The sequence below is a fragment of the Fukomys damarensis genome, unplaced genomic scaffold, assembly GCF_012274545.1.
Source record: "Fukomys damarensis isolate Sample0158 unplaced genomic scaffold, DMR_v1.0_HiC HiC_scaffold_15, whole genome shotgun sequence".
Classification (NCBI taxonomy): Eukaryota; Metazoa; Chordata; class Mammalia; order Rodentia; family Bathyergidae; genus Fukomys; species Fukomys damarensis.
In genome coordinates this window covers 5,610,141-5,623,493 of record NW_022900927.1, presented here as the reverse complement: position 1 = coordinate 5,623,493, position 13,353 = coordinate 5,610,141, and the positions used below count along the sequence as shown (strand labels likewise).

General features: G+C 40.4%; 2 protein-coding genes across 2 annotated transcripts; one reads left to right on the top strand and one right to left on the bottom strand.

Moving 5' to 3' along the window:
• The first annotated feature begins 863 nt into the window (after positions 1 to 863).
• On the top strand, positions 864 to 3,824 carry LOC104861996 (olfactory receptor 8S1). The gene is made up of 2 exons (XM_010623692.1): positions 864 to 1,636; positions 3,662 to 3,824. The coding sequence occupies exons 1-2, from the start codon at positions 864 to 866 to the stop codon at positions 3,822 to 3,824; spliced, it is 936 nt and encodes a 311-aa protein (XP_010621994.1).
• A 4,274-nt stretch (positions 3,825 to 8,098) lies between these two features.
• On the bottom strand, positions 8,099 to 10,097 carry Lalba (lactalbumin alpha). The gene is made up of 4 exons (XM_010623693.2): positions 9,965 to 10,097; positions 9,482 to 9,640; positions 8,922 to 8,997; positions 8,099 to 8,389 (listed from the first exon to the last, which is right to left on the bottom strand). The coding sequence occupies exons 1-4, from the start codon at positions 10,095 to 10,097 to the stop codon at positions 8,329 to 8,331; spliced, it is 429 nt and encodes a 142-aa protein (XP_010621995.1). The 3' UTR covers positions 8,099 to 8,328.
• Between the last annotated feature and the right edge of the window lie 3,256 nt (positions 10,098 to 13,353).

Sequence of the window (13,353 nt, the reverse complement as noted above, 5' to 3'; positions counted from 1 at the left end):
TCTTCTTAAAAACCACCCATTCTGGGAACCAGTGAGTGTGCAAGGCATAAATAGAAATCAGATCTTTATTTATAACCTTTCTGAGTTACCCATCAGGGAGTAAAAAGGTAGCCACTTTATCTTTTTCTGATCTAGAATGAACTCAATAACTGTACATTTTACCAGGTGTTTCTTTATTTCTCCCCTTTTTTTTTTAATTTGGCAAGGGGTGGGTACCTCTTTAAGGCACATAAGTTGGTCCACGTCTGATTTGGCTTTTTCCAAACCCAATGGTATCAATTGAGAAAACAGTCCATCTTTGCAAAGTCATGTTAAGTCTGTGGGGTCAGGATGGAAACAGAAGAACTTCACAGATTCACAGAGCCTTGGAATGGAAGGTCACAGACTGTCTGCTTGTGTTGGCACAAAAGGGAGAAGAGGTTTTTATTTAGTACCAGAGACACCACAGGAAGATCTTTTCCTCATCTTTAGAATTGTTAAGATAGAATGGACTTTGGAAAACATCAAACTTGGCTTCCAGTTTTACAAAGTGAAAAACTCAAGTGACTTATTCACACCTTTGTGTGGAGAAAGGATTTGCTCCATCATCAGGTGTCACAACACCTCTATCAATCATTTAAACATTGAAACATTAAACACTCTCCCTTTCTCCCTTCTCCTCTTTTGCCAACAGGTTACATCCCTGAACTAGGAGGTGATGACAAGGGCTGATGTTGCCTGGGTGCCTCTGCTGCATAATCTGTCCTGAGTCAATCCTGAAGCTTTGCTCACAATGCCTCCTCTCCAGACATACTCCAATACCGATCGCCCATTTGAGCATTCTTGCCAGTTCTTGTTTTTCTAAAGGGATTCTTGAATGCTCCATGGAAGTTGGCAATGAGACTGCAGTCACTGTGTTTGTTCTCCTAGGACTGTCCAGCAACTCTCAGATCCAAGGACTGCTCTTTGTGCTCTTCCTAGCAATTTACCTTTTGACTCTCATAGGGAACCTGCTGATACTGCTAATTATCTGCATTGATTCCCATCTCCATACTCCCATGTACTTCTTCCTGAGACATCTCTCCTTCCTGGATGCTTTCTATTCCTCAGTCATTGTACCTAAACTGCTGGAAAGCCTTCTTTCTAAGGAGAAGACCATACCCTTCCATGGGTGTTTTGCCCAGATTTCCCTGATCCTATTTTCAGGGGCCACTGAAGCCTGCCTCCTTTCTGTCATGGCCTATGACCGGTTCCAGGCTGTGTGCCACCCGCTGTTGTATGCGGTGGCTATGAACAGGAGGGTATGCACTGGCCTGGTGGGTGCATCCTGGGCCATCGGAATGAGTACCAGCCTAATTAACACTCTCTTACTAGCTCAGCAGCACCTGTGTGGCCCCTACCTGATCCGCAATTTTGCCTGTGAGCTCCCTCCCATGCTCTCATTGGCCTGTTCTCACCCCTACAGTAGTATCGTCTCCATCCTGACCACCATGGTGGTCCTTGGCCTTGGCACTCTTGTCCTACTGCTGGGTTCCTATAGCTGTATCATCATGACAGCCCTGGGGATCAACTCTGCCACAGGCCGGAGCAAGATCTTCTCCACCTGCTCTTCTCATGTCCTTGTGGTCATCATCTTTTATGGTTCAGGAGTCTCCAGGTATGTCACACTATACTTCCTAAATGTAAATGTGGCAATTTCTCACTCTAAGTGCCTTTGGCCTGTAGAACAGCGCACTGCAATGTAGCAGGAAAAGGACCGAACTGGAATTCAGGAAACCTGGGCTCTAGCTCTGCCTCTGCTGTGGACTAGCTTTATGGTTTATAAAATATGCCTTTTTTTATAGGTTTACCAGGGATCAGACTCAGGACCTTGTGCTTGCAAGGCAGGTGAGGTGCCACTGAGCTAGATTCCCAGCCCCAATCCCTTTTTTTTTGTGGCTCAGTTGACTCTTTTGAAAAATGAGATTAGAAAAAGTTGAAAGATTTTTCTATTTTATTAACCTCTGTTTTAGGAGTTCTCAAAGGGAACTTAGAAAACATTTGGTATAATTTTATTCAGTGGTAGACAAAAAAATGAAACAGCATCCTTGAAGTAGATACCATCTTTCTTTCCTACTGGAAGATGATGTCCCCAAGGGTTATGTTATAGGTATTTCGGATCATACACCGATCTCTTTGCATGTCATACTCAATGTCAGTGTGCATCTCACCACAGGAGTTATTATTATTAAACTAGGTGTTGTGGTGTCTGCCATGAACCCAGCACTTGGCAGGCAAGAGAATCTTCATGAGCTTGAGGCCAACTTGGGCTTCACTGTGAAGTCAAGGCCAGCCTGAGCCACATAGCAAGAACAACTCTCCCCAACCCCAATAAAAAGGGTTAATATTCTCACCCTGTTACCCTGTTTTCAGGTACAGAACTTGAGTTTTGGAAGTAATTAGGAAATTTCTCAAAGGTCCCAGAGCGAGGTAGTTGTACAGCCAGTTGAATGAAGTTTCATGCTCTCTCAAATACAAACTTTAGCAAAGCAGTCCTCCCTCTCCAGGAGAAAGAACAAATAATGTCCGTGTTCTGTATTACTGAACTGGAAATAAACTTGCACAAATTGCTCAGTACTTTTCTCACCTTCTATGACTTGGAGGGAAGACAGAGGGTAGAAATGGAAAATAAGGAATAGTTCAGCAGAGTTTGTGTGAGCCTGAAGATTTATCTCCCTTTAACTTCTCATATGCCTTAAAGGCACCATGAGGCTTTTTCCTACTACTTCACAGAAATATTAAGAGATAAATTTGATGATATTGAAAACTCATGGAAAAATGAATATCTTTTAACCACACATTAGAATCCACAAGGAACATTCTTGGCATCATGTGTATTTATTCCAATGATGATTTGTTCCACTGAAAAAATAATAATTACGTTTCTTTGAGAAATAGCCCCAGTTATACTTAACAAGATAGCCCCCCAAAAAATTAATCTTCTTAATCTGGATCTTATCTTCTACCAGCCAGTCTTGGCTTCTTTTCCAAGCCAAAAAATTGCAACTAAAATAAAAAATATTTGTTCCACTAAGTATTTCACATTGTTGTTGTTGTTGTGTTGTTCTTTTCTTTTCTTTTTTGAGATAGGGTCCTACTATGTAGTTTAGGTTGGCCTTAAATTCACTATACAGCCCAGTTCGGCTTTGAACTCATAGTGATCCTCTGCTTTGCACACCCAGCACACCACTAAGTGTTATAAAAATTATATGAACTAAATATGTAGCTGTGCAGGCAATAATCATCACAAGATGAGAACATAGTATGTCTTTACGAATGTGTACATGGAAGGAAAAAGAGAAAAATTCACATTATCATTATAAGTATTAGTCATAATGCTTTGAAAAGTATGGAGTGCCACAGAAATTCATGAAATTATTTTATTAGTTCTGTTTTAATTTGCAGCCCTTGATAAGCTGCAGAGCTTTTCTTTCCTGATGCAGCTCCTATAGCTGTCTGCATAAGATCACCTGTGTTTGGGGGCATTTGAGAGCAGAAATGACTAATTTCTCACTGATCAGTCATTTCCAGATGCTACCACCATTGATGGTCAACTCAGTTCTGAGCAATGATCCATTGCTGCCATCTGTATTGTGGCAATTATCCTGAACTCAATGTGCTCTTCTGTGCAACCCCCTACAAGGTACATGACTCCAGCACCTGGCTCAGTTTTGGAGAACGTGTTATCCTTGCAGTACAGTGTGGTGACCCCTCTGCTCAACCCCTTCATCTACAGCCTGAAGAACAAGGAGGTGAAGGCAGCTCTGAAGAGAGTGCTGGCCAGAAAGTCCAGGCTGACCTTCTAACCCAGACTCCTCTGCTTCACCAGGAGGAAAAGTTACGGGGGGAAAAAGGAGCAGGGAAGAACCCAGAAGCACCATCACCACTCAGCTGTTTTGGTTTATCAACCTTTCTGAAACAGAAGATCTGTATTCTCTTCATCCTAGGACCTGTCCTCAGACAAGCTCCACAATAGAGCTGGTAACATTCACTGCACAAGAAAATCTTAGGGCTTCATTGGCCATTTCTACAGCTATTGATTTTATATCTTTTTTCCTTCTCCTTTGTGTCATACCCTTTTCTCCATCTGCATGTTCCCTTTACTGTAGTCTATGCACAAAATGTGAATCAACTCATCAGACAACTAACACCCCACTGCATTCTGGTGAAGTTCCATCTAGATACTGTGAGAGCTAATTCCCTTTTGTCCCCATTCCAAAGGATCCCTAGCAAAATTTACTCTCCTTAATAACTTAAAAAGAAATAGAATAAGATATGTCTCTTCTTGTCTCAATTCTTTAAAAGTAGCCCCTTAAGAAACTTTAAATCATCCACTTCAAAGCTGTTTATTGGGATTTTAGAGCTAAAATTCTATTTGTGTATATAATTTAATCTGTAAATTGTAATAAATACATTTGCAGTTATTAAATGTTGCATATTTTGGTTCTAAAAAATAAAAGTAACCACTTAACTTTTAATTCTTTAAAGTAGCCCCCTTATCCTAGCAAAACTTCACTGCTTATGGACAACTTAAGGAATGAATGAAGGAATAAGTCATTCATCCACCTGAGGAGATCTTTCTCTTGCATGATCCTAGGAAGAAGGACAAGGTGAATATCCCCCTCTAAAAAGTGCCCGGTGAGGAGAGCCTCTATCTAGTATCTTCTGTGTCTGAACATCTAGTACATCCTGCTATCTAACAGGATTGTTAGGTAAATGAAAAGGAAAATGAATGACAAAAGGGAAGGAGAAATAAGAGTACATATGAAAAGGAGCATTTAATAATATGCGGTTAAACTCCTGCTTTCACAAGAAGGTGTCAGAGGAAAGTAGCAGGGAAGAGAAATCAAGAAAGGAGAAAGAGGCTGCGTGTGGTAGAGCACCATTCTCAATCTTCTTCACACAAATCTTGGCCAATGGACTGTATTCTGACAGTCATTTCCCTGAGGTGCCCCACATTTAAGTAGAACACTTTTAATCCATGCCTTGGTTCAGGACCTCATTCCAGACCTAGAGAAAAGAGTGTAGAGCCCAAACTGACTCCATTTTGAAAAAGTTACTCCATTCTGTGATCAGGGCACCACCCAGTTACTGGAAAAAACCCTCCCATTGTAGTCATAGCCCTGACCTTTGTTCTAACCCTGGCTTAGGAATGTAAGGCAAGCTTGTACTGTTTGCAGTCCAGAACGTGATTAACGTACAAGTTAATGGTTCTATACTATGAAATACATAGAGACCCCAAGTTAATTGTCGAACTGCTTGCTCATCCTGAATGTCTTGGTGGCCTTTGAACCATCCTATAGGTATCTGTTAATTATCAATGTGTGACTGCTGACCACCAACTCAAGTCAGCAGACCTTTATCCCCTGACTGCATTTCAAAAATGTTAACCAATCAGGCACTGACCTGTCTAGAAAGCCCCTAGTTCTGCTCCTTCTCTGATAAAAAGCCTGGCTGAAACCGGGTACGGGACTCTCGGTCGGGAACTGCTGCATCGGTGAGGTCTGGGGGTCCAGGCTCAAGCTTGCAACAAACTCCTCATGTGATTGCATAGGACTCGACTCCTTGGTGGTCTTTGGGGATATCGCGATCTGAGCACAACAAGAGGAATTGGAGAATATAAAGCAAATGCCCAACTGCCATTCTACTGGATATTCAGTTTTCAGTAAATTCTCAGGAAGAAAGCAGAAGTTTCTTATCCTGTTTCTACACAAAGGCCAAGAGGTCTTCAATCATCAATACTATTTCCGTTAAGAGCTGAGGATGCAGCCTCAATGGGACAGTATGTGGTTAGTGTGCATAAAGCTCCAGGTTCAATCCTTGGTGCTTCCAGAAGGAGAAGAAGGAGAAAAGGAGGAAAAGAAGAGTAACTTTATTGTGGTGATCATTTCACAACATTAAGTTTGCATCTTAAATGTATATAATTTTTACTTGGAAGAAGGCAGAGGAAAAGAAGGAAAAGAGGAAATACTATCATTGACTGTCATAAAAATAATCTAGCTACACTTGACTGGATAAAAAGGGGGGCAACTTATTTATAAGAGAATTCATAATTCAGTGTTCTTTGGAACAAAAGAAATATATAATCTAGGAAAAATAAGTATAGACTAGGAATAGGAGTTTGCTTGTAAATTACTAATGTAGACTCCAAATGCCTTCAAATGGTGCTTTACCAAAGAACACAGCAAGTTGTTCTATTATTTGCTTTATTTTCCACATCATTTTACAATTGAACTGAGTAAAAATATACATAAAAATTGCTTCATAGTACTGGTGCACAGCAGGATCCACAAATATTTGCATTGTAGATAACCCAAGTAAAATAATCGAATGGACTTTTTAATTTTTAAAGACTGCTGTCTTTTATGACAGCTTCCTGGTCTCTATCTGTTCTTGAACCTCCAATCAGGCTAAAGTCTTCTCTAGCCTTTTGGTGGACCTGGTCCCTCATAGTTTCCAAAGCACATGGCTGTGGCCAGTTAATGAGTAAGAAGTAGATATGCAACATCGGTGGGCTTGATGTCTATCCAGCTCTACCCTTTCACAGACACAATACACAGGGCATGCATAGACCCTGAAAACTTGAGAGAAGTTTGTTGTCCCATAGTTAGGAAGGGAAAACATGAAATGCTACTAAAGATATTTCACATTGTGTTTAAATTCACACTAAAATTAAATGACTAATATTAAGTTATTTCCTGAGAGTTTGCTTTCAGTAAGTATAGAGGGAATTGGCTTCCTCACCCTATGTCTACATCTACAACTTTTCTTTTTGTTTGTTTGTTCGGTTGGTGGTTTTTTGTTTTTGTTTTGTTTGCTTGTTTTTTCTAAGACAGGGTCTCACTATGTAGTTAAGACTGACCTGGAACTCACTATGTAGCCCGGGCTTGTCTCAAATTCACAGTGATCCTCCTGCCTCAGCCTCCCATGTACTGGGATTACAGGTGTGTGCCACCATGCCTGGCTCATCTACAACTTTTCTAAACTTTTGGGAGTCAGTGGCTTGTTGTAAAGGCAAGGGAAGCATGACCTAACTGGTGAAAGCCACAGGTGGTATTGGGGTGGGAAGAGGACAATAAGCAATATTAGACATCTTAGGAAGGCAAAGAAGATAGGAAGACAATGTGAATTTTATTTCTCAATAATCCATAAATGTGGTAAATTAAACTTATTAATGCATGTCAAAGCAAGAAATCTCAAAAAGCCCTCCATACAAAACATTCATTCTAAGATGAGTAAATTGAATCTCAGAGGACGGAGGTGATCTGCCCACATTCAGGACATCAACGAGAGGCACAAACAAACTTTAGGACCCAAATCTCCCGACTCTTCTTCCACACCTCCCAAAACTATTGGAATAAAGTTCTGCCAACATCCTCCATAAAAACAAGCAAAGGTCAAGGAATGGTGGGACAGAGGGTCTAAACCAAAAGGCCTAGGTGCATAAATTCTTAGGATTCACTGAATAACTATAAAGGTCACCATTATATATCTGTGATATCCAGAGAGAGTATTCACAGATCTCCTTAACAGGTAACGAAGTTCTTCATCCTCTGAAACCATTCATTTTAGCTCCTTGGATCCCCTACCCATTCTATCCTCCCCCCTCCACATCTCCTTCTGTCAAAGATCCATCTATACTTTAAAACCAGCTTAAATTCCGGCCTTTCCATTAATCCCTTATTTTTTTCATGAACCCCAAAATATAAATGATCTTTCTTTTCCTAAGTGTCTGGGCACATTTCTAATTCCTCTCCTGGTGCTTCTAATACTATTCTGTGTATTATGACTATTTATTAATATTTGTCTTGCTTCTTCTATTAGTCCTTTGAGCAACTCTGAACTCCTCTATGGTTTAACTTATTAGGTGACCAATAAAAGTGTGTGTAAGTGCTACAGAAGGTAATCTGCATCTTTCTGTGGTAAGTTCAGCCTACTTCTCAATGAAGAAGGAATATGGCTATGAACCATGGCTTCATTGTCCCCACCCACCCACTCTATTTCCTCCCTTTCCTTATAGAAAAAAATATATAGCCAAACACTCCAAATCAGGCTCTTTATTCAGGACAGAGGTGGGATTTGTTGGTCTAGTTAAAGTGCCATCAGGGGCACTGAGCAGGTGTCTGAAGTCCAATGTACCGGACATGCAGGGTTAGAGAACAGTCCTCAAGAGTCAAACAGCATCACTACAGGATCCAGGGCTCAGAGACAAATCATCTTTGGGGTAAAAAGAGACAAACTGAGGTAGCATGAGAGAAGAGGAGTTCTGGATGTATGGAGAGGACAGCAGTGTCAAAAGACGGCAGGCACTCAAAAAACCTTGCAGTACCACTGTTCCAGCTTGTCAGAGCAGAGTGGTTTGTGGGCCAACCTGATAACAGAGAAAGGGACAAGGTGAGTTGGCTGACTAGGTCTTATCTTGAGTTTTGAATGAATTTATCTTGAGTTTTGAATTCATCCTCAGGAAGGCTAAAGTGGATGAAAAATCACAGAAAGATTTTCCTAGACAGATGGTAAGGGATACAAAGTCATCTAGAAGAGTAAAGTCCATTTTTTTAAAATCCAAGAAAACTGTAAGGTAGTTGCAGTCCAAGATATGCAATGATACCAAGAGCTTGCTTTAGGGTATAAATTTAGACAAGCGGTGTTAGAAACCCTTAAAGGCCAGGTGAGAAGAAGCCTGGATATCAGCCCTCCACTAGGGAACTTGTGTTAGAAAAGTTGTCCATAAAGACCAGAGAAAGGGAGGCTTAAAAATGGAAACCTGAGTCTGCTAGATGACTTTTGTTTTGAACACTATATTCCAGATTAAATGATCAAAGGATAGAGGGGAGAGTGGTGATGGACCAAGGGGTTAAAGGGAAGGAGGGTAGAGAATAACAGAAAATAAAATAAGGATTCACCAGTGGTCAATTCCTTTGATATCCAGAATCTTCTTGACACACATTATGTCATCAGTAAGGTCATCATCCAAGAACTCTGGCAGGAATTGTACAAAAAGCAATGAGAGAGTTAGGAGGTATTACCCAGAGAGCTATTGAGTTCCCCTATTCCCTGGGTCTAGTTCTTCTCTGCAATGAAGGATTATACTTAGTATCTTTCTATATGGAAGGGTCAATATAGTAATGCCTCCTCCTGAGTAAGGACTTTCTTCAATACCCCAGAATATGGCTGGAGAAATCAAGTCTATCCATTGAGATCCTGAAAATGCAGAGTATCTGACTTTAAGACTCCCAGAGAATTCCGGAATGCATGCCTCTGAACTTGAGGGGACTGTCAGGGTACTTGGTGATCACAAAACAACCAAATATCTTCTTACTTAGCAATGTTACTCTAAGTCACATAATTTTGTGGATTCTAACCAAGGTATTGAAGCTAGAAGTGTATTTGACCCCCAAAAAGAGATTATCCCAAGGAAGGGCTCCAGAAAAAAAAAACTAACAGGGTAAAAGAGTCTACTTACTGTCACAGGATATGTCACAGGTGTTGCTTGACTGAAGGGTCCAGCTGCTCTCACAGAAATCTTTATCACTTATCTGGAAAAGTCCATACTCCATATTGCCATTGTTTTTCACTATGGTTTGTGTGTCATAACTACTGATGTGAAATATGATACAGATCCCTGGGGGAAACACAAGGAAGAAGCATCATGGGGATGCCTAGGATCAGCATACAGTAGGAACTGCAGTTCATATTATAGATAGAGATAGAGATAGATAGAGGGAGAGATAGAGAGAGAGGTTGAGTTGAGGATAGTTTCAAAAAGGATCAGACACTGGCAGAAAGGAAAAACAGGAGAACAAATTGAATACAAAAGCAGACCATAAACTGAAAATGTAAGAAAATTATTAGCTAACAAAGAGAAAGTGGAGGAGAGAAAATGAGAAAAGATGGATAAGGAGAAAAAGGTGAGGAGCGGGATGAAATGAGGGAAAAGAGAACTCACATTCAGGCAAAGTGATGTTTCGATAGCCAGCAAGGTCATTCAGCTCCTGAGACAGTGAACATTTTGTGAATTGCTTGGCCTGCATGGCAGAAAACCAGATGCTCACCAGTAACAGAGGGAAAGAGAACATCATTTTGGCTACCCTGAGAACCTGAAATGGAAACACTGAGAACCTGAAATGGAAACACTACTCAGCTTCACCTCCTTTTATTCACGGAGAAAACTTCAGGAACACAGGCCCCAAGCCCTACATCCAGGAAGAGGATGAAGAAAGACGAGTCATGTCAAGAAAGAAACAATGACCCTGCCAGCTTCCTTCCATAATTTCACCCTACTTGCCTTCCCCTTCCTCAATATCTAGTCAATACCAAGTATTGTTCTCTGCCTATAGAAAAGTTCCAAGCATAATTCTGTTTCCCCTTAGCTTTGCTTATACCTTTGTTTCTTGTGAGGCTAGTTCTAGGAAGCAGAGTGTACCAGGCCTACTTTAGGAACAAAGGGATCTTCAGGGCCAATACAAATGAAGCAATCATAAAATACCATAAGGGTCCCTAGCTAATTCCTTCTCCCCTAAGACATACAGAATGTGGAAAGGGAACATGTGTCATCGCATCCCAGGGTCAGAGTTGGCACTTGGCTAGCCAACCCTGTGTGGGACAAAGTCCAGGAAGAATCTCTTGGTATGATGGTTCCAGGGCTGAGGGCTCAAGAATAGAATAGCATATGGGGACATGGACTATGACAATCAAATATAACTTGAATCCTAGAACTTCCTACTTCTGAAGATGGCTAAGCACATACAAACACAGCTAGCTATCCTATAAGCTACTTTCCACCCCCAGTGACCACTGTCATAAATGGATATGACACTGGCATTGAGACATTGTAGAAATTCAAGGCCGACAACTTGTAGTGGATTTGTTCACGACATGGGTAGAGCAGCCTCAGAGTTGGCCACTGAAAGTTATTAAGAGGGTGACCCATGCCGGTGAGAAGGTCGGACCTTGAGCACTTTAAGGCTGCACAAGGATAATATATCTGAAGCCTGTAAAACACATTCGCAACACATCATTGCTCAGCACCGCTGAACAAGTAGACTTGAGACCTACTAACTAAATAACTCCCTTTATTTGCTGACATCAAGCTTCATGTCACAGTGCCGACAACTGTTGTCCTCCTCCATGTCAGAGTTAATCCTTCCAATTTCTAAGTCTAATTTCTCATGCCAGGGATTAACTCAGTAGCCCAGCACCTGCCTGGCAAGCACAAAGTCCCGAGACTGATCCCCAGTACCGGAGCATGGAGGACGCCATCTCTTCCAGTTTCTAAATCTCATTTCTTACATTTCAGGAAACATCTCTCTCAGCCAAACTGCTGTTTAGGACTTACAACTGCAAGTCTTACAAGCTGATATTACCCACAGGTCTTCAGAGATGTTCGTCTCAATTTAATCCCATCTTCCATACTATGGATAACCAGTAGATGAAGTGGCATGAGTGATACTAGTGTGGAGCATGTGCGAGGTCAAGAGAGATGAGCAGAAAAATCCTCACAGGAAGCGATTCACGTTCCAAAACAGCAAAAGTGCTGCCACGGAATTTCTCCTCTGTTCTACCCAGAAGCATTGGAAGGGTACATGACAGGAATAGCAACTCTATCACATGAGCAAATTTTGTAAGGAATATGGCTACAGAGGAGAGGATGATCTTGAGCCATGTGGGAAAGGGACAGATAAGAGAAGTTAGCACTAAGGACTGGTTTTCCCAGTAGTGGTGTCTTGTGTAAAATGCCTCCTGCCCAGGGCTGTGGACTAAGTACCTATGGTAACTGGGAGGCCAGGGTCAAGACCTGAGGCAGCAGCCAGCATGGCTACAATTTGATTATATCTCTGCCCTTCCCTGTAAGCAATAAAAAGCAGCATACAGGCCAGGAGCCACAGCTAAACCCAGAAAAGAAAATAAGTGTGCCTCACAGAAGAGGAACCATTATTTCCCTGGAAATGTTTTTCAGTAGGGCATCTGGGTCATCTGAAAAAGGACAGAAGATGTCCAGTGGAAACAATTGCAAACATTCAGAGAAAGATATAGATTCTCAGAGATGATCCAAAGAACAACGAACAATGATCACATCACTGAAAGAGGAAGTATGTGTAAGACATAGGCAGCCCTAATGCTCAAATCTCCCTTTCTGGAGAAGTTTAGTGGGGTGTTCCACTTGGACGCTGAGATCTAAACCAAAATGGTAAAGCTCACTTTCCTGGATTTTTTTCAGAAATATACTAGAAAGATATGTTCATTCTCTCAGAGCCTCCAGTAAAAGTCAGGGTTTCTAAAATCAGAAATAATCTTTTTGGAAAACACAGAATCAGAAGCATCTGCTCCAAAATAACTTTGCCATCCAAACTGTAGTTTGTAGGTGAGTGGTAGGTTTTTGACAAAGATTGCAACTACCATTTGGAGAATCGCAATAACAGTGATTGTTACTTCTAGCAGTTATCCTCCCCTGTGCTCCTTCATCTCATAATTCCAGAAAATTATCGCTACATCAAGCAGGAGACTAGATCTTAGATTTGATACCCATATTTCATACAAATGCTTAATCAAGTTAGAAGTAATTGAAACAATTAACTTTGAGTCATTTGTAGGAAAACAGATGCACATTGAGACCATAATGTTAAGTGATATAAATCAGATACAGAAACAGAAATATCACATGGTTTCTCTTAAATGAGAAACTCAAAGTATAAATAATTTAAAGATAGATAATATAAAAAAAAGGAAGGCAGAGACTTTGTAAACTAGGAAGGGGATCTAAAGATGGAGGGAGAGGAAGGAAGGAGAAAGCAAGGGGAAGTAAAAATTAAGTGTTATGAAAAGGTACCATCTCCCCATGATGAATGTAATCATTTTATACAGCAGATATGGATGAGCAAACATAACCATAAAGGAATTAAAATTTGATATCTACTGACACTTTTCTTCTTTGATTACTTGGACAAAAGTCACTTAGCACTATGGATTCACTCTCTCTTTCCACATTGAAGGACTAATTTATATGATTATTTTTAATTATTATATTTAAATTCCTATTTCTATAACTGTCTTATGCTGAAATGACCCATTGATTTTTATGAATTGAGAAGAGTAACAACAAAAATGCAAATACATATGTAAATGTTAATCATCATACACAAATAATTTAGAAATAAAATAAATTTTACCTTTTTAATTGAACATCAGCTAAAACAAACTGATACAGATGTAATTACCAAGAAGGTAATTACATTTCTATTCAAATCTTAATGTATTTTTAATTTATTCAATGTTTGCTTTTAAATAAGTATATCTTTATGTAATTGAATAATATCTTACATGTTTAATAATATTTTA

What these genes read in the sequence shown, in the direction of transcription:
- LOC104861996 (XM_010623692.1), top strand. Translation starts at nt 864, where the DNA reads ATGGAAGTTGGCAATGAGACTGCAGTCACTGTGTTTGTTCTCCTAGGA. An exon ending in TATGGTTCAGGAGTCTCCAG is followed by an intron (nt 1,637 to 3,661) that starts GTATGTCACACT and finishes ACCCCCTACAAG; the next exon opens with GTACATGACTCCAGCACCTG.
- Lalba (XM_010623693.2), bottom strand. Translation starts at nt 10,097, where the DNA reads ATGATGTTCTCTTTCCCTCTGTTACTGGTGAGCATCTGGTTTTCTGCC. An exon ending in AAACATCACTTTGCCTGAAT is followed by an intron (nt 9,641 to 9,964) that starts GTGAGTTCTCTT and finishes TGTTTCCCCCAG; the next exon opens with GGATCTGTATCATATTTCAC. An exon ending in CTGTGACATATCCTGTGACA is followed by an intron (nt 8,998 to 9,481) that starts GTAAGTAGACTC and finishes AATTCCTGCCAG; the next exon opens with AGTTCTTGGATGATGACCTT.